The sequence below is a fragment of the Dendrobium catenatum genome, unplaced genomic scaffold (genome assembly GCF_001605985.2).
Source record: "Dendrobium catenatum unplaced genomic scaffold, ASM160598v2 fragScaff_scaffold_1220, whole genome shotgun sequence".
NCBI classification, from domain to species: Eukaryota; Viridiplantae; Streptophyta; class Magnoliopsida; order Asparagales; family Orchidaceae; genus Dendrobium; species Dendrobium catenatum.
The window spans coordinates 5,496,675-5,523,797 of record NW_021319682.1 but is presented as its reverse complement, the minus strand read 5'-3'; the positions used below and the strand labels follow the sequence as shown (position 1 = coordinate 5,523,797).

Sequence of the window (27,123 nt, the reverse complement as noted above, 5' to 3'; positions counted from 1 at the left end):
TGAATAAAAACAAATTAAGCTATCAATATTTTTAAAACTCCAGCATTTGAAATACTTTACACAATTTTTACAACAAATCAAATATCTCATAATGTGAATTTGATCATCATAAATGTTTAATCTATATAATTCAAATTTAAAATTAAGACAAACATAATTAATTATCATACTATACCAATGTTTAAATTAATCAACAAATAATAAAATATTATTTAATCAAAATTTAAATTCTTTTAATATTTAGATAATTAAAATAAATTAATACATGCATGAGTTCCTCCATAGAAGTTCCATCAGCCCTTAAATAGGCGGCCAAGATTTCGTGACTGTACCTTCCATAGCGGCTGCCAAGCCTTTTTCTTCCAAAAACCCTAGGTGGTTAGCATCCCAATTTTGCTAGTTTCGCCTTCATGCCACCACAAAGAAAAGAATCCATGGAGAAGAAGAAGCGGAAGCTCTTAGTTAGAAATGACCTTGTCGATAAGGAAGGTGCCGGCTATGATGTGCCCGTGAACCTCCAATCGGAGAAGCACCTGCGATCACTTCTCACCCCTCTCGGACAAGACCAGCTCGTTGAACTCCTCGTCAAGACGTAAGCCCATTTATAAAACCAAAGAAAACATCAGCAGCAAAATTTTTTTCTTTTCATTTTTTGTACCCCATATTTAATTGAATTCTTCGTCGGTTATGTAGGCGGTAGATGGGATGAAATTACTTGCGGTTTTTATCTTATTCACTATGAAGATTCCGTTTATTTGTTATTCATTCGATTTTTCAGAGGTAGCAGAACTTATATGTAGCCGATTTGTCCTTGCTTGTCTCTGGGTTTTAATGGTCCTGTAGTCAATATATTTTTACTTCGAATGAGGGCAACTGTCATGGGATTTTTTTTGTTACTTATTTTTGTTATTACAGGACTTATTTGTGTTTTTGAATGCTGTTATTTCGATGTTAACAAAATGACAGTTCAATTATTATTTTTGCTTCAGTTCTCTTTTATTGATTCGTTTTTCATCCATGATATGCTGTAGTTTGCGGCAGCACTGATTTTTTTGGTACTTTTTAATGGTATATTTGTTATTTTTGTTGTTTTTTTGTTTTTGTTTTTTGTTTGTTAATTTGCTTGCTATATATATAATTGAATTGAAAAATTAATCAAATTGAAATTAAAACATAAAGAAATGCCGGTCTACATGAATCTTAATAGTTAAATGAAATTTACACAAGTGTGGGACTCCAGTCTGAATTTGTCATTAATCTGTTAGAATAACCAAGATCAGAAATTTATTCGTGTTGCAGCTTTCAATGGGCAATCTGATAGGAAGTGGTGACAAAAAAAAAAAAAGGGAAAAACTCCAAAAATACTAATAATAATAGTTGATTAAGAGAGGTGCATGTGATATTGTGATCTACAATAAGAGAGGTAGATCGGCTCTCCCAAACAATCTAGAAGCTGCAAGGAAGTCCTAAAAAAGAAAACTATACAACAACAACATCCAGGGGACGCCCTAGCATTAACACAATTTCTTAAAGGATTCATGTCATTATTGTTCGACAAGTTTTACGCTGGCTGTCGACTACCTAACGCAACCCTCCACTTTTCTCATCTAGGACTTGGGACCTGAAAACTATAGCAACTCTTAAATAAAATTCTCCATCCAAAATATAATATAAACCCTACTGCTTATAAAAAATAATAAACAATAAATGCCAAAACAGCCATCCCTCAATTCTCTTCTAAATCAGCCCTCAAATCTGCTCTCTTCAATGAGGAAACATCTCATAATTAATCTCCTCCAAATCAGCCCCCATATATGCCCTCTTCAATTAGGAAATATCTCCTAATTAATATCCTTCAAATCAACCCCCAAATCGGCCTTCTTTACTTATAAAATTCCCTCTCCTATTTGAATTCAAATAGGACATCTTTTCCTCCTTAATTCCCTTCCTAACATTATGAATTATTGCTTTGCTTGACCCCCATAATGGGGGCCAAAATCTCCTTGGATTTGGTTTCAGGTTTCGCCCCCTCCACTGCCTGCTGGGTCGGCCAGTCCAACCTCCCTTGGCCTGCAACAATAACAATGCTCCCATAACAACCCCCCCCCCCCCACAAAAAAAAAAAACCTTGTCCTTAAGGTGCAAGGATGGGACACTGTTCATGGCTTTCTTTAGCTGCTTAGTTAATGACCATGCTATCATCCACTTGAACCAAGCTAGAGCTTTCCCCTCCAGACATAGCCTTACAGACATAAACTTCTTCTCATTCAGTCCATTCATCATGAAATACATCTCCACCCGATACACCTACCCATAGGCATAATCCCCTTCAAATATTGGCGTCCTCAACTTACTCACCTTATGATTGCTACTACCCCAATAGCTTCTTCCTCATCCAGTGTAGCGGTTGTCGCGATCCCTCCATATTTCCCCCATGTGTTGAGGGTGTGACTCCCACTTTTCGTCCATCCGTTCTTGCATGACATGATCCCATGATTCCCCCCCCCCCCCCCTCCATTGCCGGTGGTCCACTCCACTTTCCCGAAATGCCTCTCATAATGGTTGGCCAGCTCACCTCCTCCACCACAAAATTCCATAATTGCTGTCCCCCTTTTGGAAACCCTGATCCACCTTTATCAGAGCCTTAGGAGGAGGCTCTTGATCGACGAAGCTTTCCTCATCGATCCCCTTCCGTCCGATCTCATTTCCCTTAGATTTAGCCAAGGGAATCCTGGTCAAATCTTGGCTAGGGTTAGTAATTGGAATCGTTGGTGGGGTTTTGGATCGCATCTCCATGAACTTTATCATCATCTCTTTTAGAATTTCCTTTCTCTTTTGTTCAGCCCTAAGAATTGTTGGTGAAGCTTTCAACTACATCTCGAACATTTTATTCATCATATCTTCCAAGTTTTCAAAGTGGTTATCTATTGATGAGAGCTTTTCTTCCATGGATGAAAGTCTTCCTTCGATGGTTGAGAACTTCTCCACAAACGAAAATTTGATTTTCTCCATTTTGCCTTCCAACACCTCCACCTTCTTTGCCGCCATAGATCCAAAAAAGTGCTATGATACCAATTTAATACAAAATTCTGGCAGAAATTGAAAGAATCTTGGTTGAAATTCGGAATTTTAGCAAGATAAAATAGAATCGAGAGAAATTTTAGCTTCAAAGCACTAGGGAAACTTGATAATTGATGAAAGAGGGAAAAAAAGAAACAAGATACAATTGATCTTCAATTCGAGAGGAAGATTTGTCTCTCCTATTCCCTAGCTGGCGGCTAGAGCCCAAGCAAACCCTAAGAGAAATACACATTCAGCCAAACATAATCTAACCATAACCCTAACCCTTTCCCCCCTATTTAGAGAATGCAAATATAATGATAATTACTAGACAAACTCTCTCAAAATTAATTTTCTTCTAAAGCACCCCTCCTTTTTGAATTTGCATTCAAATCATGGGCCCACAAGGGGGATGGCGGCTTGCTTGATCCGCTTGGAATACACAAAAGGCCGGCCTTGGTGTTGGGCCGGTTGGACCGGTCCATCTTGGACTGGTCTAACACAATCCTTTGTCATAGCCAAAGCTTGGGAAAAAAACGTTTGAACCTAAATGCAAACCCTACCCATCAAAGCTTAATTGATTATTAAAGAAAAAAATATTAGTCAGGTAAATGAAGAATGATGAAATAGGATTTGGACTTGTTTGTATTTTAGTCAAGTGACCCATTTTTGTTCATGGGTAGAAAGCCTTATAAGTTTTCTTTGTTAGCTTTGTATGTCATTGTTTGATAAAACTCAAATGGTTTTCTAAATTGTTCATCTATAACGTAGAAAAAATTCTAAAGAAATGCATTTTCATTCAATGCTTGTCAAATTCTTGAATACACAACTCCTTGGTGGTTCTTTATCATAAATCTTACCTGCCGTATTTGATGTTAAAATTTCAAATTTATGTTTCTTTATTGTATCAAATGCAGATGGTTAAGCTAAGGTGCCAAAAGGAGAAGAATGTGTCAATTTATGAAACGTGACATTATATTATAAGTTGGCTATCAATATAGGAATGCCAAATTTACTACCTTCTTTATGATTCTATAATTTATATTTTTGTAATTAACTTAAAATAACAAAACTGTAAGAATTAATCTTGTTTGCCAAAATGATGCTTATTTAACTTGAATGTGTTATGATAAAATTGTAATGATTGGTAACATATAAATAGTGATTTATAAAAAGTCCTTACAAAAGCTCCTTTGTTGCGCACAATCTTTTGGTCATAGATTTTTGAGAAGCCTAGGAAGAAAGATATGGTAAAGAAGAGTCCATGAACTTAATTGAGGATCTCCTTTGATTTAAAAAAAAAAAGGGATCTCCTTTGATTTCCCCCCTAATTGATATCATTCTGCAGATTTTATTTTTCATGTTTTTTAGTGGAATCTCAAGCCATGTAAAGAAAATAAGCAAACTACTTGGATAGAGTATTTAACAAAATTAGCAAAGATTTTATTCAGGTACCAAAGAGGTAAGGTTGACTTGGTTTGACTATTAAGAAATTTAAATATAGAATTAAAGGATTGTAAGTCTTCAAAGTTTTGTTTTCCTCTATTTTATTGAAAATAATGATATGGATTGGCTCTTGAAAAAATTATGGTCAATTCATAATTATTATAATATTACAAACTTATACATAGATAACTAGAAAACGTGCTATTTTATTGCAATCTTACCCATTTTTATAATGATATCTCTGCCGATTACAAAGCATTTAGGTTTTGTTTGGCTATGTTGAAGCGTAGTATTGTCCATCCATTAAATATGCATTGGATGATTTCGATTAATCAGTAAATTGATTAGTCAAATATCTAGTTATGTTCAGTAAACCCAAACCCTCTGTCACCTTGCGTGTAATGACACCCTAATTGAGTATATATGCACCATGTAACAGTCATTTTCTAATTGAAAATTCCCTCGCTTAGCTTGCCACAATGGCTTGGTCATTGAAATTTCTATGAAAGTTTTCCACAATTGCTTGATCATTGAAATTTCTATGAAAAGTTTTTTCTTTCTTGAAACATGACAAACAACTCACTTTAAGTCTAACAATTGTAAAAAATTTGAGCTGTGGCTGCTTGGTGAAGACATTGATTGAGATCTGTAGAATCATTGTAGTAAATAGGTTGCAACTCTGCTTGGTAGAGGTATTAGGGTGCTTGTGAATTATATGATACATCAAATAGGGTTGCATTGCATGCTAAGATAAATTGTTATTTTACCCTTGCAAGATAGTAATGTTTAGAAAAGAATGTTACTCTCCAATACATTTTACATATTGCTACATTGGAACTTAAGTAAACAATAAACATAGAGTATAGAGGGAAACTTTATATGATACATCAAATAGGGTTTGCATTGCATGCTAAGATAAATTGTTATATTTTGCCCTTGCAAGATATTAATGTTTAGAAAAGAATGTTACTCTCCAATACATTTTACATATTGCTACATTGGAACTTAAGTAAACAATAAACATAGAGTATAGTGGGAAACTAAGAAGCTATTTGATTTGCGGAAAAAAAAACATATAAGGAATGTAGTGTAAAAAAAGCCAATATAAAATAAATACTTTGGAGTTATTGAATAAGTGTAAAATAAATGCATGAGATCGCTTTTTCTTATTTTTTTTTTTAAATAAAATGAATGCGGTATAAAGTCTAAATAGGGTGGTGGTCGATGGCTGGTTGGGACGATGGTGGTCGGAGGGCTGCGGCGGTGGTGGTGGCCAGCGGCCGATAGTGGTGGGTGGCCGGTGGTCTGCGACAGCTAGCAACGATCGTGGACGACAACGATGGTTGTGGCCGGCGTGCAATGGCAGTGACCGACAATGGTGTGTGCCCTGCTGTGATCATTGGTTGTGGCCGGTGGCGACAAGGTAGCTTAGTTGTGGTGAAAAAGGTTCTTTCTAGAAGTTGGACGAGTTTGCTTTTCCTTAAAATTGAACTAAAATGATTTACACTACATTTATTTTACTTTGCATTCCTTTTTTATTCAACCAAACTTAATATTTTTAAAACCTCTATTTTTGAAATATTTTACACCCACTTTACTTCCAAGTTCCAACCAAACAACCCCTAAATCATTTTAGTTACCTCACAAGGTTCTATTCTGAACTCTAACTAATCATCTGATCAAAATTGAATTCAATAAATACATGAAAATAAAATGGAAAATATTACTAATAAAGGTGAGAACATCAGAACGTTCTAGGAATGATATTGCCTCTTACCCCTTAAGCCCAAGGCAGGCTTACAAATATGCTGTTTGACTTTGTGGTTCTAGTTCTATCAATAAGGTTTTGTTTGGTATGACTGTCCTTCACTGTGTTGTGCTTTGTTGTTGATTTAAAACGGACGTCTACATGTTGAATTTTGCTAAAATTGCTACCTTGGTGCCATAAGATTGTGGCTATTTGATAAAAGACAACCATAGTAATTAGGGCTGCAAATGAACCGAGCGTTCGACGAGCTACTCGTGGCTCGGCTCGATAAGAGCTCGTTTATGTTCGTTTGATAAGGTAAATGAACAAGCTTGAACAATTTTGACGATACTCGATAGCTAAATAAACAAACTTGAACAACCTAGCGTTCGGCTCGTTTATGTTCACGAACAATATCATTTAGAGCTCGCAAATATGCTCGTTAATAAGCTCGATTAAAAATCTCAATTATGCCATATTTAATTAAAAATAAATATTATATCTTAAAAAAAAAAAAAAATTCAAATATACTGTTTAAAATTTAAATGAGTCTTGAAAACCAAAAAAATCCAAAGTTTTTATTCTCCCGCCGTCACTATGCTCTCTTTCTCTCTCCTCATTTTGCATTTCATTCTCCGCCACCTGCCTCTCTCTCTCTCCGCTCCGTGGCCACAAGAAAAAAAAATTTATAGGGCTTTAGTCCTACACCATCTGAAAAAAGATGGATTTTGATATATAAAAGCAAATAAATCTATACTCCTTGTTGAAAGAAGTCAGCGGGCTGGTGTGTGTGCTGGGCTGGCATGACAACTTGTTGCTAGGCTTAATTTAAATAATTAAACTTATTTTGTGAGTAGCGGTCTGTTCAGCTCGCTTAACGAGTCGCTCGATAAGAGGCTCGACAAGATCGTAATTGAACGAGTTCAAACATGAACACGAGCCGAGCTCGAACATGAAAATTTTAGACGAACTCCGAGCCGAGCTTGAACTCAGTTTTGACAAACGAGCTTGAACTCGAACAGACCTAAGCTCGGCTCGGTTCATTTGCAGCCCAAACAGTAATGATAGAGGATGATTGAATGACTGAAATGAATACTTAATGAATTTTATACAATTATATTATAATATACTAATATTGATTACTCTATAAATAATTAATTAACAAGATAGAAAAGCTAAATTTCATAGAACATATATTTGGGAAGCTACCTAAAGTTAGTATCAACAAAGTTTCTTTTTAACTTTCACACAATTACAACTTCTTTCATAACTGTTATTCCAAACTCCTTAAGTATGCTTTTGTTATGCAAGGAAGCAAAAGCTGACAAACAAAAATATCAAACCAAGCTTAATTCACATACATCAAAGAGACATGTATTTATCTGCCAAGAATAGGAAACAAATCTAAATAATACACTTATCAACAATATGTCAAATTAAAGGATGCACTTGCAATTCGTTCGTCACCAACTATTAAATGTGATTAAGCATAGGATTACTCAATAGCATTATCAATCACACCATTTAGGGATTAAATGATCAATTAATAAGCACTATATTGGCAGCCCCAGGCATGACTCTCATGAACCATCTTCCTTTTTATACTCTTGCATCTATAGTGGGCTTGCAGTCTCCACAGAGCAACATATATCCTCAAAAGCTGCTGGAAATTTCTTTTGCATGCTTATTGAATGACAAATGGACTCAAATACAATAACATTTCTTTTTGTTCTCTTGCATCATGTATGATAGCTTGGTAATTTCTGAATTGATTTGCTCATCAACATTGGCCTTAACATCCATTCGAACAATCTAATAAAATCAAATGCCTTTATTATTTAATGTTCACATGCATAAACTTGACATGCCAATAATGATGGTATGAAGGCACCGTGAGTTCACAAACTCTTAATATAACAATGAAGTTGTTCTATTACATGCCCCCAACTTACTAGTGGAGTACTGGAGTTGTGTGCTTCCATCTACAAATGAGGCACATCATCCTTATTGTCTCAATAATTCTATTGAAGATTGAATATAAACATTTTTCATTCCTTTTGTACAGCAAATATAAAGCATCCAATTGACGTCATCCCCAAGGGTTATCATTGCATATTCATCCTTAATATTTGTACAAATAAAATGAATGTAATAATCAAAGAGCAGGGCATGGATAAATCATGAAATTATAATGGATCTCAACAAATTATAATCCCATCTAACATTCACTTAGATATTTATATAATTTCCATGTTTTTTCTGATTTTTGAAGGCTCCATCATTCTCCTATCCTTAGCAACTGATGAAAATTTAAAATTTTATACTAACTAAAAAACCATATGTAAAAGTCAAGGCGAGCAGATTGTTATTTTGAAATTTGAGCTGTAGTTGTTTTGATTTTAGTTTTGTTGTGAAGATGCCTATAGATGTTAATCCCTATAAGAATGATTTGTGTTCCCTAAAATTTGTGTTGATTTGGTTTGGTTCCCTTGACTCTCCAGCCATTGGTTCTTGTTGATTGTTTGAATTTCTATTGGTAGTTTCCATATGTCAACTGAGTTGTAGTTGGTTTGATGTTAATCCCTTTTTTAGCTCATTCTATCCTGCTAATATTTACCAAGCCGATAATTTGGATGTTTTGATGCTATTTTCAGTGGATGTCTCTTGTGGTTGCTTCTTTCCTTCAGAGGAAGTGAATCATGTTTTCTACAGAGTTTATTTATATGCTTATTCCCATATTTGGCACTGTAACTAATTCAAATACCTTTTTTTTATTCTTTCAGCTTTTTTGCATTATTACTGCAAGTTCATTCCACTGTAGGCTTGCAACAGCCACTATATTTTTCCTATCTGACTTCCTCACAATTTTGGCACTATTTGGATTAACTAGATCTGGAATATTGGAATCAAGATTTGTTACTTTTGGGATTTTTTGGCGATTTTGAAGAAACTGCCAATTTTGGGACTTTTTGTTATAGACATGAGATTCATGTAAAATTCCAGACGCTTGTTTGATAAACTTCAATTTTCCTCTCAAATATTTGTGTGTGATATTGGACGCAAGCTCTTTGATTACGGTGCAATTGTTAATGTCAACTTATGGGGAAAGTTTTCTCCATTACTAACATGAAGCATTTTGAAATAACTAGATGTTCATATTTAGGAACTAGATTTTGCTCATGAATAACCACATTAACATATTTATTTATATCATATTAACACAAAGAATAATCACATTTAAATCTTAATAACTAGATCTTGTAATAATGATGGCGGGTTTCCTCCATGCAACAAGGATAGTGATGATGAATTCTTTTGTAGTGATGCACCAAATGACAATGATGACGAATTCCATGCGATGGTGACAATGACAAAGAACTACTTGCAATTATGCGGTAATATGATGAATGAAGGTCTTTTGTGTAACGATAGTTATGACGATGAACACTTTCCAATGACAATTCAGATGCATGACAAAATGGGCCTGTCATCATTGAAAGTAACGAATCTTGTTGGTGTGCTTTAAAAAGGTGCGATTTAAGTTGCAAAAATGCACTTCGAAGTGAAACAATCTGAAAATGCTCTTAAGCATTTAGTCAATCCGTTTGTATTATGAAGCGTGAGCTTTTTGTGTGAAGAGTATCATGACGTCCTTTGAAGTATGGAAAACATAATCTTCAGTTTTCTTGATTTCCAATCGCATAATTTAACTTTTCATCCTATATATGCCAAGACCCTGAGAAGTTGTGGAACCTCCTATGATAGTCTCTACTATATTATGGCATAGTCCCTTCCTGCACGTATGAACAAGCTGGAAAAATGCTCACTGCAATGACCTTTTTTATGTTTTTACCATTGCAAATATCTGTCCTCATTTTCCTATTCCATGTCATCGAGCACATATCCATCGTCATTGTCTTATTCCATGTCACCCAGCACCCTACTTTGAAGCTACCTTGCTTGTCCAGAACGTAATTGCAGAACTTAAAAATAAACTTATCTTTCCATATCAAGTGAATCCGCTCGTCAAAACTCCCACTGCTGTGAAAAGAGAATGAACTTTGCGGCTTCGATTTTTTTGGGATATTGATGCCAACAAAAATATTTGTTGTCCATATAACAAATGTGATGATATTATCCTTTTAGCTACTAGTTTAAGTAAATTTATAATATATTGATGCTGTCTGGTTCATATTCTCTTGATTTTTTTGACTTAATATGCATGTTTAGAAGGAATTTTCTAATTATTATACTGATTTATTGTATGTATTTGTTGTGCATTTATGTGCGTGCTTGCATGCTGAGCTGTGCAGAGGTATGAAAATTCCTGAGGTTGCTGAAGAAATTAGAGGTGTAGCAAGTACTGATCCTGTACATCGCAAACTTTTTGTTCGTGGCTTGGCTTGGGAAACCACTTCAGAAACTTTGCGTGCTGTGAGTGCTTTGAAGTTTGCTTTTTCATGCTTGATTGTTGGGATTGCATGAGTTATTTTTTGTAGTTCAGTGTTATGGGGATAACTAATTCTGTTTCTTGTTCAAGCATAAATTTGTGTTTGACTCCTCCTTTTTCTTCTTATAACTGAATCATGGTAATGCATGCAAATTAGTCATTTTGTTGTTTATAAAGGTTATATAATTTCACTGGTAAATGAAACAAGAAGATATTAATGCAGGCCTTTTCTTTGCATGGTGAAATTGAGGAAGGAGCTGTTATAGTTGACAAGGCAACTGGAAAGTCTCGGGGTTTTGGCTTCATCACATTCAAGAACATGGAATCCACTCAAAAAGCGCTGGAAGAACCAAGCAAATTGATTGATGTGAGCATATTTTAGTCCCTGGATCACTGTCAAATTGATGTTAGCCGTGGTCTTAAGTGATTGAAATTAGTAATGAGCTAGATAATTCTGGTATTCCGTTTATATTCTCACTATTGTCTTGGTCTTATTGAAATCTGAATTGATATGACTTGCTTTTCTATCTTTCCTCTTGCTCTTTCTTATCAGCCCAGTTTACTTTTATCCATGTGTTCTGCCTGCTGGGTCCTTTTTTGTTTAAGTTGGTCGTAAATTGTTGTTCAGTTAGTATACTTGCTTTTTTTTTCTCAAGTTATATTCAAGTGTATTATTAAAGATTATTTTTCCTCTATTCTTCTTCAATTGAATTCTTGCGATGCTGCACTTCCAAGGATCTGTATTGCATTGACCCTGTGCTTCATAAGTCATGATTCTAGCTCCATTTGCAGAAACGTGCTTAGTGGACAACATTCTGCTTCTCCCTGTTTTCTTGTTATGTACTGCTTTTATTATAGCGTTTTTGAGAGTCTCCTTCCCCATGTTTGTTTAATCCTTTATGTCAACTTCTCACACCATTCAGAATTGGGGACAATGGGCAGAGAATTAGTTTATCTGGTAACTTTTTGGTGAGTTTTTAGCGCTTGACCATTTCAACTGCTACCAGTAAGCTACCATAGTCGTGGACAAGTGTCCAGACCATTAATCTTTGTGTTTTATTTTTTATTTTTTATTTCCGGCTGATGGGTGAAAGGGGGAATCACTAGAAGAATTCTGAGGCGGTTCATGTTTTTATCTTTGGAGGACCTGGGTTTAGATCAATGTCAGTGGTGAGTTTGGATCTAAACCTTATGTAGTTATGTTATAAAAAACTAAAAAAGCCACACAGTTGGTGTTAAGCGTACATAGCAGGTTGTTTCTAAGCTGAACTTGCAAGAAAATGTGAATGCTAGTCATTTCAACAAACTTTTGTTCCAATGCTCATCTTTTTCCACTCGATCTCAACACATCATTTCTTAACTTATATCTTGCGCACAAGTCTGATCAATACAGGGTTAGGGTTAGAGTTGAAGTTGATGCGTGCACCTTACCTCTGCATTTTGAGAAGATTTTTTTTTTTCTTGTTAGGAAACCATTCCCTTGGATGGGACCAGCACTACGGGCCAAACAGCTAGCCCTTGATGGACTTTTATTAGCTGCACTAAATGCTGTAATGGGCTTAAATGCACTTCATTTGTGTACACAACCCACCATTCATTTATTCAGGCTTAAAAAACTAGCCCATGAAACAGTTTAGGGACCCATTTAAGTTGGTGGGTGCTATTTTTTAAATTATAGTTTAAGTGCATGATCCATTTGAGTTTTTGACTATAAAAGAAACAATAAATAATACATTCATGCCTATCAATGCATAGCTTTTCTATCGGAAACTTATACTTCTTCTACAGGACAGCCCTATAATTATTGAAAAAATATAGGAGAATGTAGTTTTCCATAATTTATAAAAAAAATTAAAAGAAAAGAGTAGAATAAACAAATTAGTGAATAACCATTCACAGGCTAAAAGAAAAAAATATGCAACTTGGTTTGCCAAAAAATAATTTTAAGCTGTTGTAGGCTTTAGCGACAACTTTTTGTCTGCTTCAGAACTTGTCCTCACGCAGTAGCTCACATCCATGTACGGACGACTTGATGGGGACATCAGATCATGGAAGGTTTATTAGAGACGTGGCCGCCGATTTACGGCCACGATCGAGTCTTTATATTTCTGAGTCATTGGTGTATTTTATTATTCATGTTTTTTGTTATTTGCTTAGGTGTATTTTGTTATTTCTCTTTGTACCCCTCTTATGGGAGTTGTCGTATGTAAGCCCAAAGGGCATTTGAGTTTTTATTTTTTTGAGTCCATTGTACTTGGCTATATATAGCCCGCTGCTTAATGTTTCATGGTTAATGAATGATTGTTATGAAAATTCCTTCTTGCATGAGCATTGAGAGCTTGAGAGTTCTAATGGAGAGAGCTTCCTAAGAGAGGAAGAAGATTGGCGTAATACCCACCAACCTAGATAAGTCGGGTTCGTGGTTCCTTCCCGTATCTGTTTTCTTTTTCTCGCTCTTTCCTTTTTCCCCTCCCACGTAGCCGCCGGTTTTCCCCACTTCACCTGATCCCTCCTTCCCTCTCCACACCCCACGGCCAAAAACCGCCGGCCACCTCCACTTCATTATCTCATTGAAGTTTCCTAATTTAGATTTGATCAAATTTGGATAAATTTGAAATTCAAATTCAATTAATTTGAAATTAAAAAACTTTCCTAGTTTTCAACTTCTATTTTAGGAAAGTTCATTCATGCAATCCTATTTGAATTTTGAATGAGAGAGGATTTGATTAAAACTTTCCAATCTCATAAATTTAAATTTGGAAGCTATATTAACTCCCTAAATCCCTTCCTTTTTCCCTTGGATACCGCCGGCCCCATCATAGCTTGAGATGGGAAATATTTCCTAAACCAATCATTGGCTTTTGGGAAATAATTTCAAATCCCCATATCTCCTCCTTGGCCGAAATTTCCTCAATCCCCACCTCTTGATTATTTCCTAAAATCTCATTATGAGTTAGGAAATAAATCCCTAGAATTCCTCTCTCTCACCTACCCGCCGGCCTCCCTATTGGGATTTCTTTTAGAAATCCCTCCATCGTGCTTGATCTCCTTATGAGAAGAGTTTGAAACCTTTACCTGCTGCTGGCCGAATTCTTCAAAGGTCCATCTTGGATCTTCTCTACTAAATTCCCATAATCTAATTACAAAAATCTAAAACTGATTTCAGATTTTAGTACTTGGTTCCTTCCCCTCCCACAAGGCAAAAGAAGCTTATTTCTTTTCAAGATATCCAAGTGCATCATCAAGGCGAAGGAGGTTTATCACCTAACACCTATAAATGGCGGATCCAGACACTGATTACGGCATAACTTGGGACAAAGACGGCTACGTGGACATCCTACAATCTACTTTCTTCGACGTGAACCCAAGAGTTGATTTCACCGTTGAAGATTACTTAGAACGTACATTGATATACTTGGTTGAGGCTATCGACGAACATTTTGAAGGCATTGAGTGGAGGATCACCACCTCTCCCTAACGAAGGTTTTCTCTTTTCCCTTGCATCTTATTCCTTTTAGTCTAAATTCTTGTTGGTTGATTGCAGTCACGACGGACTCTTCCAATTGCTCTCGCTTAAGCTTAGTAATTGTAGGATTTGAGCGCACCTCGATGCATCCTAACTCTCATTGTTAAATTAGGGATTAATTTGAAAACTGCTACTATTCATTGCGTTGTTTTATATTTATTTTTGGAAGCTTCAAAGTTCTTATCATGTGATTTAGCCTAAGCAGATAACTACTCCTAATTTTGATTCGTCGCTTTAATTTACTTGTAATCTTGTTCTATTTTATTCTATTCACGAGTTGAGCAATATCCGAATGAACGCATAATCATTTCATCTACGTAGTCCTGCATCACGACTTCTCTCATCCACCCTACGTAGAAGCAGATATGCAGAGTTTGATCATATTATTTGAGCTTATGGAGGGTTAAATGGGCTAACAACCGAATAGGCCCTATTAATTCTTTGTTAATCTCATATTTAGTTCAGTATTTGAGCTTGTCCAGACATAGATGGGCTAACAACCGAATAGGCCCTATCAATTCTTTGTTAATCTCATATGTTGGCAAGCTTACCCCTGATAATGTTGGTCTTATTTGGACTCGTTTCTATTAGATTTAAACCAGCCCAATAGGCAACCCTTGTTCTAATGTAGCAAGCTAATCATTGCTTGACATGTGCTTGGTGCTACCATACCAGCACCAGTGCACCGGATCCCATTAGAAATTCGCAGTTAAGCGTGCTTTGGCGAGAGTAGTACTAGTGATGAGGACATCGTTTAGAGATTCAGACACGTGTACCGGCGACGGAATCGTAGATCAACGGCTACATTTCATCGTCTCTACTTTTGATGCATTATGTTTTTTTTGGTTTCATTGTTTTCAAATTTACCCCTATGGGGAAGTATTTGTTATTGTAGCCCAGAGGGCAATTGTGTACTTTTCCTTTCTTTCATGTTTGAGACTTATATATTGCGGTCTTATGTGTTGTAATAGGAGAATGAATGATTAAATGAATTTTTGTTTTGTCTTCTTCTTCTTCTTGTGAGTGCACTAGAAAGAAGGGAGAGCCCAACGTGTGGGCAAGCGCAATACCCACCAGTCACCAGAAGAGTCTGTGGTTCGTGTTTTTCTTCTACGTTCTATATTCTATTTCCGTTATCACCCACCGGCTTCTCATCATCCTTCCACCTTCATCCCGCAGCCAAAATACCTCCCCTTGATCCCACCTAATTCCCCTTCCAAACCCCCACCGCCGGCCTAGCTCTTGGCCACCTCAACCCGACGCCAAGCCCCCTTCTTCCCTCTTTGACCGCCGGCCCCATCCATATCCCAAATCATTATGATGTTTTCAATCATTATAATGACCCCCTAATTTGGCTTTTGCAATAAAGGGAGGAGTTAGAAAATTTTGAAATCCAAATTTGAAATTCAAAACCTTCCATATTTACAAAATTCTAAATAAGGAAAGTTTTCAAATTTGAAAACAATCTAAATTTAATTTAGAGAGGAATTATTATTTTCCCTCCTAATTGGCCTTAACTTGTTTGGAAAGTGCTTAACTCCTCCATAATCCCCTCCCCTCTCCCTCTTAATGCCGCCGGCCACATACATGGGGATTTTCCCCTTTTGCTTCCTAATTAGGCTCCATCACTATCTAATTTGAATTCAAATTTCAAATTAGATCCTTTCAATTTTACTTTTCAGATTTGGATTAAAACTTCATCCTCTCTTCAACCTAACCTAAGTCTCTCATCCAAGCCACTCCTCCCTTCCCCCACCTTTGGCCGCCCCTCCACTTGTGCTTCTCCTCTCGTGAAACCCTAGTTTGCTCATGAATATTGGAACCAAGAGAAGAAGACAAGTTCCCCTTTCCTCATCGTCATTGGTGCATAGCCGATCCTGAGGTCGACCACAGCCTCGCCTACAACGCCCAAGGGGAAATCGACATTCTCTACTCCCCTTTCTACGAGCCTGACTTGGAGTACGACGAATCGGTGGAAGACTACGTCAATCGCATCCTCAACTGCTTAGTGGAGACGATTGATCTTCAACAACCCAAGGCGCCTTGGCTTCTCATCCGGAGATCCACTCCTTCTCCACCCTCGGCTACCTCTCCACCAAAGAAGGTCTTCGGTACCATCTTCCTAGTGGTAATATCTTCCCTCATGTGCTTTGTCCTCCTCCGCTAAAGCCCAAGAGTGATTGAGTGAGAAAAGAGCTTTTAGTGACTATATCTTGATGTTACACCGTGGATTTTTGTTTATTTGCTATTAGTACTACTATCTTGTTTTCGTTTTTATTGCGATTGTTTTGCTAATCTCTTGTAACTGCTTGCCATTACTTAATCTTTTAACCGAAAGCTCTAAGAATTTAACTTGAGTGAACATAAGTTCTAATTGGCAAAGTTCATGTTCAATATTTATTGTTAAAATCTAGAGCAACTCTTGTCGCATGTATGTTTCACATCAACTAGGATGGGTGACCTCCTGGGAAGTCCTCCTATTGCACCCCTTAAAAAAAAAAATGTTTGACATGTGCTTTTTTCATTCATTTATTAAGTCCAATTTCAAACTATGCATTGTTATTCATGGAAGTGAACTCACATTCTATTCACAGGGCCGCCTAGCTGTTTGCAATCTAGCTTGTGAAGGACTCAGCAGTGCATCTGTCAGTGCCGATGTAGCATTGAGAAAAGTATACGTTGGAGGTTTGTCTCCAGATATATCAACTGAAACATTGCTCAGTTTCTTTGGAAAGCATGGGGAAATAGAAGAAGGTTCGGTTGCATATGATAGAGATACCAACATATCAAGGTAAAAGATCATCTGTTGTAAACCTCTATCTACCATCCTAGATTATATTAATTATCAACCTGACTTTTATGATTTACATTGTAGGGGATTCGGGTTTGTGACATACAAGTCCGCTGAGGTTGCAAAGAAGGCAATTGCTGACCCAAATAAAATCCTTGGGGTAACTGAAAGAGTTTGCATATATTTACCCTACGCCCTTGTTCTACCGTAACTTTTATTTCATTTCTTCGTGAACAATCATAATTTTTTTTTAATTATGGATCTAATACCAGAAATTCAACGTGCATTCAATGTGTATTCCTGAATAATCTAATCTTTCAATTATTAAATCATTTCATTTTACCAAGTTCCATGTTAGCCAGATTAGTCAACATTTATATGTTTCAATGCAACATCAAGATTTTATTTATTTTTAACAAGTAGTTTTGCATTGATAAAAGTAGACATTTTTGGCTGATAAAAACATTAAGTAGTTCTGAATATGTATTGCATTGACTTATGTGCGAATTTTTCATACAATATTATGAGATTGCAATATTTGATGGAAGCTAATCCAACTTCTGATAACTTGAGAAATTATAAAATTTGATGACAGGGGAGGAGCATCACTGTGAAGCTTGCAGATACACAGCACAAGGGCAAACTTATGCAAACTCAGGTGCCTGCCACTGTGGTACCTATAGCCATACCTATTCCAGCTACTTACCCACAGGCTCCCAAGTCACCAATCAGGACTGCAACAGCACCTGTCACTTATGCTCCATATCTGTACAGCAGTCCGTACGTCAATCCCCCGTCGCACTACCTATTGCAGTCTCAGGTCCCATATCCACATGTTAGTGCAAAGGAGCCTTATGGAATACCTTCTCCATCTCCAACTGGAATCTCAGGTTACCCATACTATTTCACCAAACATTAATTTATCAACCTTGTTATTAGAATCTGACTTTGGATAGCATTGCCTTGCATCAGGTATGCACTTTTGTTTATGTGTATTTTAGCTACTGTAGTTGAGAGTTTATTTATGAGAACTCTTCCTGCTTTCCTTTGTGACTGTATTTCTTACTCAGTTATGTGATTGCATGTTATTAAAATGACGGTTGCTTCTTCTTGATGCTAATGGTTTGAAGCAGGATCTAGTTAGTTCAAATGTTTGCCTTGGCAACAAGAGTTTTGTTGCTTCTGTAGTTTTTTTGGAAGATACCAAATGACATATTGACTCTTTGTATGATATGGGCTAAATTTGACTGACTTGTTCTTGTCCTCCAGGATTTTATGCTCATATTGTTTTATGCCAATTGTGAAAATATACTGCCTTCGATAATTTTTAGGTCTTTCATCTGCGGGGAAACTATACGATTCTTGGCATGCTTTCTCCAATATATTAAGCACTTCACCTAACAATAGAATCTTTTACAACCATCGATTGTGCTTGTTGAGATGGCTAGAGATGAGGTTTGAGGCTCAAAGTCTCAAACAATGGAGAAATTATTTTGTGCGGAGTCCGTATGAATTTTCCATCTGGACTGTGAGTGTAAACTGTTTGTACATACTGTGTAAAAAAAAAATTAAATTGTGTATAAAATTATATATAGTATATACTCACAGTCCGGACTAAACGGGATCTATCCGTCCGGACTCCTCACATAATAATTTCTCCAAACAAAGTATTTTAGATATTTACTGAAGCAATGTTAGTCTGAGTTAAAATGAATTCAGCTGCCTGGTCTGCAGGATTGCTTTATAGGTTAAATAGGTATCAAGGATATTCGAAGCCCTCGTAAAAGAATTTTAAGCTTAGGCCTAGCTGAGAGCTTTTTGAATTTTCGGGCACTTGAGCTGATCTGGGATTCCAGAGATACCAAAGTTGTTCAAGGAACCATTTTCCTCAAAACGGTGAGGACGAGCGGAGTCATTGTTGGTATTTTATTTATTGCCGAGGAATGTGTCACAACTTTCAAGGTAAATATTGCTTGTGTCTGAGTTATGACTATTTTTTCGTGCTTCTAAAAACATATAACTCTTTTTTTGTATGAAAAATTTTTAACTATTAATTAAAAAAAATTACTGAACATATCCTTTTATCGTCTCCCTCTAAAATGTGGTGTTTGATGCTACTTTGTGCTGGATCTGTGAGATTGATCCAAAGAGTTGGGTTCATTTGAAATTATAGATTTAGATTTTGTTTGGGACAGTTTTGTTGCTACTGTTTTTCCACTGATTCAAAAATATTTTTTTTGTATTAGAAATTGTTATAAAGTTATCCCAAATGGAGTCTTAAAGCAGTGCGAAAACAGTGACTTTTGAGAGTTTTCAAAGCTCAAAACGTTCTTGTTTGGTTGATCTAAAGGACACGCACACCAAGTAGCTCTGAAAGGCTCATATCGCTCGGTTCTCGTCACAAAATTCGAGAAAGAAATGATCAATAATAACAATAGTAATTAATAAACATGAATACAAATTTGGTAGAAAAGTTTAATTCCTATGAATTACATTGAAATAAATTATTTAATGCAAAATTATGAATGTAAAATAAAATTACGTTCCTCTTCAAACAAAACAGAGAGCCTGAATGATTTTAATGGAGGAGAATATATGTTTTTCTTTTTGGAAATCTTTCGTGGTCCACAATTGAGAAAGTCAATATTTTATATTGTTCCTTTTATGAAGAGAATCAATTCCAACTTTGAGAAGATTAGATTGGGTGCTAAAGAATAAAGAGATAGTTTAGATAAGGGTATAAAAAGGCATCCCTATCTTCCAAACTGGAAATCCATTAAAAAGCTAGGCCTGCCACTGGTGTCATGTGTTTGAGTAGGGGTGTCAAAAGTTGATACTATCTGAAATCCAATTCGGACCCGACATGAAAAAAATTCGGGTTCGGGTCAACACGTTTGTAAAACGGGTATGGTCCGCTTTTGAATTTTTGACCAGTTTGAAAAATGGGTCTGGTTCGGGTTGACTCGAAAATCTGACTTTGACCCTGTTAACCCGCTTGAATGGTGATAACTCCATTTTGGATGCACGACTTCCCGCTTTTTTCAGCCTATCACAAGACCCGCATACACGGTCGACGGTCGATCACACATGGCTGCCTCCTTCGGCCTATAGCATGACCCGCACCCTTCGACCTAGCATCCTAGTTGGGTCAAGTAGTTGGCCACTCGTCCTCCCCGCCTTCTTCGTCTCACCAGTCACCTCACACCTGTGGCCTCATCGGCTCACCGCAGACTCCTACATTAGCCCAGACCCTACCTTACGCTGCTATGGAAGGAAAATGGAAGATCGCCCAGGCCTTGCCTCACCGCATGCGTTCTCGGTTCGCCCAAGCACTACCCGTGCAACTCAGCAATTGTGCCGTTTAACTAATCGGGTTTGTAGGTTGGGTCGAGTCAACTCGGTAACCCTCACGGGTTGGATCTGGGTTGAAAATCTTGACCAATTTAGCTAAAATGGTTTGGTTTGGGTCAAGCCATTTACGCCTGGATCAACTGAGGTTGGACCCAAATCCAATCCGTTGGCCCGATTTTACACCCTATGCTTGAGATTTCATTTGGAATATTTAGTATAAAAAATTTTGTTCTAAAAAAATATTAGAAAGGAATAAAAAAAACTATTTCAAACTAAACCTAAATTTCAAAGCTTCTTTCATGCTTCTGGGCATGGGCATTTGGTTTAATTAAAGCAACATTTATCATACCTATAAAATAACAAATTATTCCATGTAACATGTTGAACCTAAGAGTAGAGTTTGGTCCAAAATGGTGAACCATCATCAAATAATTTGATGGTATAGCTTATCAGAATAAAGAAAAGTGCACTTAATAGATATTGATTTGCTCATATATTCATTCTAAATTTTTGAATGAAAAATATCGAAAAAAAAATCACAAATCTCATTGTAATAAAAACTTAGTTAAAAAAATCAAAATAAGAGAGATAAATGAAAATTTTTCATTAAGTTGAGGCATTATACATATATTTTAAAATACATATATATTTTTTCATACAATTGAAAAGATTCATAAATAAAAAAAAATTATAATTATGCTATTATATGAATACAATACATGATATTGATATATTGTTTAAAAAATATATCTTTACCATAGTCACTATTTTGGTTCATGCAAAAGGGCATTTCCCATTAAACCTGAGGATATTATGGTTCTATCTACTAAGAGGTTCTCCACTGCACATTAGCTGTATTCTAAATTCCTAATTCGATGAGGACGCTTAAAAGATAATTGAATTGAGGAGAAATTATTCTGCATGGTCACCGGCGTCGTTTGGAGGTGAATCAGAATGTACCACGTCATTTTTTTGCTGTATATTGATGTTGTGTCAGGTGACTCAGCGTATTCTGATTCGCCTCTGGACGAACCACACATAATAATATCTCAGGAGTGAGAATAAAAGGTTCAAGTAAGGAACATAATATCTCGAACAAAACAGAATAAAGGAAGGAAGAAAGGAATTTTGTAGAAAGCTCAACGTGGCATGAAAGTTTCTCCATCTCTTCTTTTCTTCTTTTCCTCACCTCAGCCTCTGCTTTACTCTTCTTTAATTTGATGCTTTTGCTTGGTTTTCCCACTTTTATTGGTGTTTCGAGAAGAAAGGTATTGAGGGCTTCGGGCCAAGAACACGCCCTCGAACATTTGAAAGGGAGAAAAAATGTAATTCGGTCATTTCTATAACCGAGTCTTTATTTTTTAGAATTAAGGATTCGTTTGCGACAACTTTTTTCCAGCTTCTTAAAATAGCTTTTTAGTACAAAAATTTTAATTTTTGTACTAAAAAGCTATTTTAAGAAGCAGAATAAAAGTCGTCCCAAATGAAGCCTAAGTCTTTGTTTGAGACAGCTTTCTTACTAATTCTTAAAATAATATAAAGAAGTAGTAAGAAAGCCGTCCCAAACGAGACCTAAATTTGATCTTTCTTGGCTGGGATGCACGTAGGCAAATGAAAATGATACTTATAGTTATATGTCTCTTAAAAGTACTTAATATGACACCTCAATTTCTTAATCTTCAAAATATTATCTGTTTTGATCTAATGACTTCATCATTTTATCCGTTTGATATAACTTCCTAGGAGCTCACCAATCTTAGGAGTGCTCTTACATGAGCGCGTTTAACTTTAAAGTTTATTAATGAAATTTGAGAGTTCGTAATTTAAGAAAGCATTGAGAGCGGTGATTGATTAAGACTATTATTATTGAGAAATCACTTAGGTCCCCTCATTGTGTTAAGTCGAGCTATTGATAGTCCATATATATAAGGGTATCTCCAATTGAAAAATCTATTTTCTACTCCAAAATGCAGCAAAACTTCAAAATGCAGTAATTCCTCTCCAATCGAATGTCATTTTCACTTTTCTTTCATGCGCTTCTTGCAAATGTAACCATTTTATCATCTTTCCGGTGCTTTTCTCCTCTTTTGCGCGCTTCTTCGGAAAATCTCTTAGTTCAAATTTTTTGGCGGAGATCAATAGTCTGACGTCAATATCGGCATCACACTGTTCACCTGCCCAACTTTGATGTAAGATTTGGAGTTCGAATGGACCAAATAGTTGATGATATACGATGGTATACATTTCGGTTAGAAATGATCTAAAGCAGTGAGAAATTATTTTATCGATAATTTTTATTTGTTTGTGAAATTATAATTTTAAGATGAAAAAAGAAAAAGAAAAATAAGTCATTCACTTTATTCAAAGACGTTGCGCTTTATTCCTCCACTTCTCTTCCCGCCCTTCAAGTGGCGTGTGTACCATTCTTTCTTCTTATTCGCTTTCTCTCTCCCTCCCGCCAATTAAGCACCATCCTACATCCTCATCCGAAATCGTTTCACTACCCCGCATAGCGATCGAAGAGAATAATCCACGTTAGCCGCCTCAGGCGGATAATGAAGCTGGTGGTGGAGGTGGTGGAAGCACAAGATCTCATTCCCAAAGACGGCGAGGGATCGGCAAACGCGTTCGTGGAGATCGATTTCCACAACCAGCGCTCCCGCACTCGCTCCGTTTCCAAAACCCTTAACCCCATCTGGAAACAGAAGTTCTATTTCACTCTCGATAGCCTTGAATCAATCAAGAAGCAGAGCATCGAGGTCTCCGTCTACAACGATCGCAAGTCCTTCCCCTACCGCAATTTTCTTGGTCGAGTCAGAATTCCAGGCTCCGGCGTCGTTAACAGAGGCGAAGAATCACTCCAGCGCTTCCCGCTAGAGAAAAAGTGGTTCTTTTCGCACGTCAGAGGTGAGATCTCCCTCAAAATTTACATCTCCCCTGATCCCGATACACCTCCGGTTGAAATCGAGCCAGAGGAAGAGGGAGAGAAACGGGTTAAGAAGGGGAAGGAGGAAGTCAAGGAGTTTAAGAAGGTCGCGACCACCCGGCATATTAGCAAGCATCAGTCCTCCTCTCCGGCGGCTGTGCCTGTAAAGATGCCGGCGCTATCAATGTCAGTACCGGCAGAGGAGTACAAGCTAAAGGAGGCTAGGCTTAACCTTGGCGAACGGTGGCCGGCGGGGGACAAGCAGGTTAGCACCTACGATCTCGTGGAGCAGATGAACTACCTCTATGTCCGCGTCGTCAAAGCTAAGGACCTGCCCCCGAATCCGCTCACCGGAAGCGTCGACCCATACGTCGACGTGAAGCTCGGAAATTACCGCGGCACCACCAAGCACTTCGAGAAGAAAACCACCCCGGAGTGGAACCAGGTCTTCGCTTTCTCAAAGGATCGCATCCAGTCCTCAGTGCTAGAGGTGTTCGTCCGGGACAAGGAGATGGCTCGCGATGAGTACATGGGGAAAGTTTCCTTCGACCTCAACGAAGTGCCGACGAGGGTACCTCCGGACAGTCCCCTGGCGGCGCAATGGTACCGGCTTGAAGATCTCCGGCGAGCCGGCGATACCAAAGTTCGCGGAGAAATCATGCTCGCCGTCTGGATGGGGACCCAGGCTGACGAAGCCTTCCCGGAGGCGTGGCACGCCGACGCCGCCGCAGTCCAAGGCGAGGGGGTCTTCAGCGTCCGCTCCAAGGTCTACGTTTCCCCCAAGCTCTGGTACATCCGCGTCACCGTCATCGAAGCCCAAGACATCGTCCCCGTCGACGCCAACCGCGCGCCAGAGTTCACCACCAAGGCCCAGCTCGGTAACCAAATTCTCAAGACGCGGGTATCGCAGAGTAAGAGCCTGAGTCCGACGTGGAATGAGGACATGGTCTTTGTTGCCGCGGAACCATTCGAGGAAATGCTCGTGTTAACCGTGGAGGACCGCGTGTCTCCCGGCAAGGACGAGATTCTCGGCCGCCTCGTCCTTCCTCTCACCGCCATCGAGAAACGGCTCGACCACCGCCCCGTCCACTCCCGCTGGTTCAACCTCGAGCGATATGGGGGATTCCTGGAGCCCGATCCAAGGCGGCGTGAGCTCCGCTTCGCCAGCCGCATTCACCTCCGCATCTGCCTCGAGGGTGCCTACCACGTCATGGACGAGTCCACCATGTATTTAAGCGACACCCGCCCTACGGCACGGCAGCTTTGGAATCTCCCTATTGGTGTTCTCGAAGTCGGCATCCTCGGCGCGGCCAGCCTCGCCCCTATGAAGACCCGCGACGGCCACAGCACAACCGACGCTTACTGCGTCGCCAAATACAGCCAGAAATGGGTTCGCACTCGAACTATCCTCGACTCCTTCGGTCCTCGCTGGAACGAGCAATATACATGGGAGGTGTTCGACCCCTGTACCGTCATCACCCTCGGCGTATTTGATAACTGCCATCTCGGCGGCGGTGATGGTGGCGGAAATAACAACGGTAAGCCCGCGGCGAAGGACTCCCGCATTGGTAAGGTTCGCATTCGACTTTCTACTTTAGAAACCGACCGGATTTACACCCACTCGTACCCACTCATAGTTCTTCAGCCGTCTGGAGTGAAGAAGATGGGGGAGCTTCAGCTTGCGGTGCGCTTCACCTGTATTTCCTTGATGAACATGGTTCATCTCTACGGCCAACCGCTGCTTCCAAAGATGCACTACGTGCAGCCTTTCTCCGTTAGCCAAGTCGACAGCCTTCGATATCAGGCCATGAGCATCGTTGCCGCGAGGCTTGGCCGAGCCGAGCCGCCGCTGCGGCGTGAGGTGGTGGAGTACATGCTGGATGTGGATTCCCATATGTGGAGTATGCGGCGGAGCAAAGCTAACTTTTTTCGTATCATGTCGGTGATGTCCGGCGCCTCCGCCATGCTCCGGTGGTTGGATGAGGTCAGTATGTGGCGGAATCCGGTGACCACCGTGTTAGTGCACGTCCTTTTTGTGATATTGCTGTGGTACCCGGAGCTGATCCTGCCCACGGTGTTCTTGTACATGTTCTTGATCGGACTGTGGAACTACCGGTTTCGGCCGCGATATCCGCCGCACATGGACACGAAGCTGTCGTGGGCGGAGGCGGTTCATCCGGATGAGCTCGACGAGGAGTTCGATACTTTCCCGACGTCGAAGCCGCATGATGTGGCAAGAATGAGGTATGATAGGTTAAGGAGTGTCGCTGGGAGGATTCAGACGGTGGTGGGCGATCTGGCAACGCAGGGGGAAAGGCTACAGGGGGTGTTGAGTTGGAGGGATCCGAGAGCAACAGCGCTGTTTGTTCTGTTCTGCTTGGTGGCCGCAGTGGCACTGTATGTGACGCCTTTTAGGATGGTGGCGCTGGTGGTGGGTTTGTATGTGTTTAGGCATCCCAGGTTTCGGAGCAAGCTGCCGTCGCCGCCGAGTAATTTCTTTAAGCGGTTGCCGTCCAGAATAGATAGTCTTCTCTAGCGTTCAGTCTGTGAAGCGGCTGAAATGTTTGCATGTTAGTCTTTTTCTATTTTGTTTATCGACCTGTGTTTTACAACTTGAGATTACAGTACATATTATTTCTTTGTTTGTAAAATTCATGCTGAATCTGAGAAGAAATTATTAGGTGCGGAGTCCGGACTTAGAGAAATGACGTTGATGTTTGGATTCCAATAAAATATTGAAAATTGGAGTGGACAATTGGATATTCATTTGGATTTATGTTTTACTTTATATATTTAATGTGTCCGCGGAACTTTCAGCCAAATAGATTAAAAGCGCAGCTAAAGTATAGATAAAACGCAGTAAAAAAAACACAACAAAAGTTTAGTCAAAGCATAACTAAAGTGCAGGTAAAGCATAAAGAACAAAAAGAAATGTAACCAAAGTGCACTCAACATGTCAAATTTTAAGTGAATGTTCCGTGTTCGAACATATCTCTACGTCCGGACTTAACACCTAATAATTTCTCGAATATGAGGATTCTGAGTTGAGAAGATATGCTCTGATCACAGACTTTGAATTGTGATTGCATGAATGGCAATATTGGTCCAAAAAAAATTTAACCGGATGAATCATGAATTTTATTAGGTGTAAAGAAAGGCAATTACAAGGAACTAAATAGTGGTTTTTGTTGGCTGAAGACCACCTGCTATCAGTTTTGCTGTCTGTTAAGTTGTTTGAACACGCTTAGCTATCGGTTTATGCACAACTGATCTGCTATAACCTACTGTTCAAAATTAGTACTCTTATAGTTGAATGCTTTGATCACTGCTTTGCAAGTTTATGCTTGATCTGTTGTTGTCTCAAAACTTATAATACTTCTTCCTCATTTGAATTTTTTTTATTTTTATCTTTTCAACTGAAGTTCTATGATGCAATTCATTATTTATTTGATATATATTGAATGTTCATATAAAGAGTTTATCAGTCACCATTTTCTGCAATTCACTTATATATTGAATTCTTTTCTTTCTTAAAGTACCCGTCATCAAATTTGGCTTTAGAAATGTCAACGTTGGTAGAAGTTCCAATGACATAAGCCTGATTAACTCGTCGAAGGGGAACACCGTTGATTTTAAAGGGGTAGAACATAATGAAACGAATACAAAGATGGGACCTTCCGCCATTGAACCAATATAGGAGGACCCTTCCGCCATTGAAAAAGCATACAAAGATGGGGCCTGCTGGCTTATTAACTCACAAAGCCCAGTGATCCATGCCCCCAATCAACAACTGCTACCAGAAGAGATTATACACGTAGCGCAACAG

General features: G+C 38.4%; 2 protein-coding genes across 2 annotated transcripts; both read left to right on the top strand.

Annotated features, from left to right (window-relative positions):
• The first annotated feature begins 306 nt into the window (after positions 1 to 306).
• On the top strand, positions 307 to 18,248 carry LOC110101240 (UBP1-associated protein 2C). The gene is made up of 6 exons (XM_020829046.2): positions 307 to 592; positions 10,567 to 10,687; positions 10,927 to 11,070; positions 16,824 to 17,020; positions 17,105 to 17,180; positions 17,616 to 18,248. Exons 1-6 carry the CDS (start codon positions 411 to 413, stop codon positions 17,937 to 17,939), a joined length of 1,044 nt encoding a protein of 347 aa, XP_020684705.1. The 5' UTR covers positions 307 to 410; the 3' UTR covers positions 17,940 to 18,248.
• A 4,533-nt stretch (positions 18,249 to 22,781) lies between these two features.
• Positions 22,782 to 26,052, top strand: LOC110101241 (FT-interacting protein 1). The gene has a single exon (XM_020829047.2). The coding sequence runs from the start codon at positions 22,927 to 22,929 to the stop codon at positions 25,831 to 25,833; it is 2,907 nt and encodes a 968-aa protein (XP_020684706.1). The 5' UTR covers positions 22,782 to 22,926; the 3' UTR covers positions 25,834 to 26,052.
• The last annotated feature ends 1,071 nt before the right edge of the window (positions 26,053 to 27,123 follow it).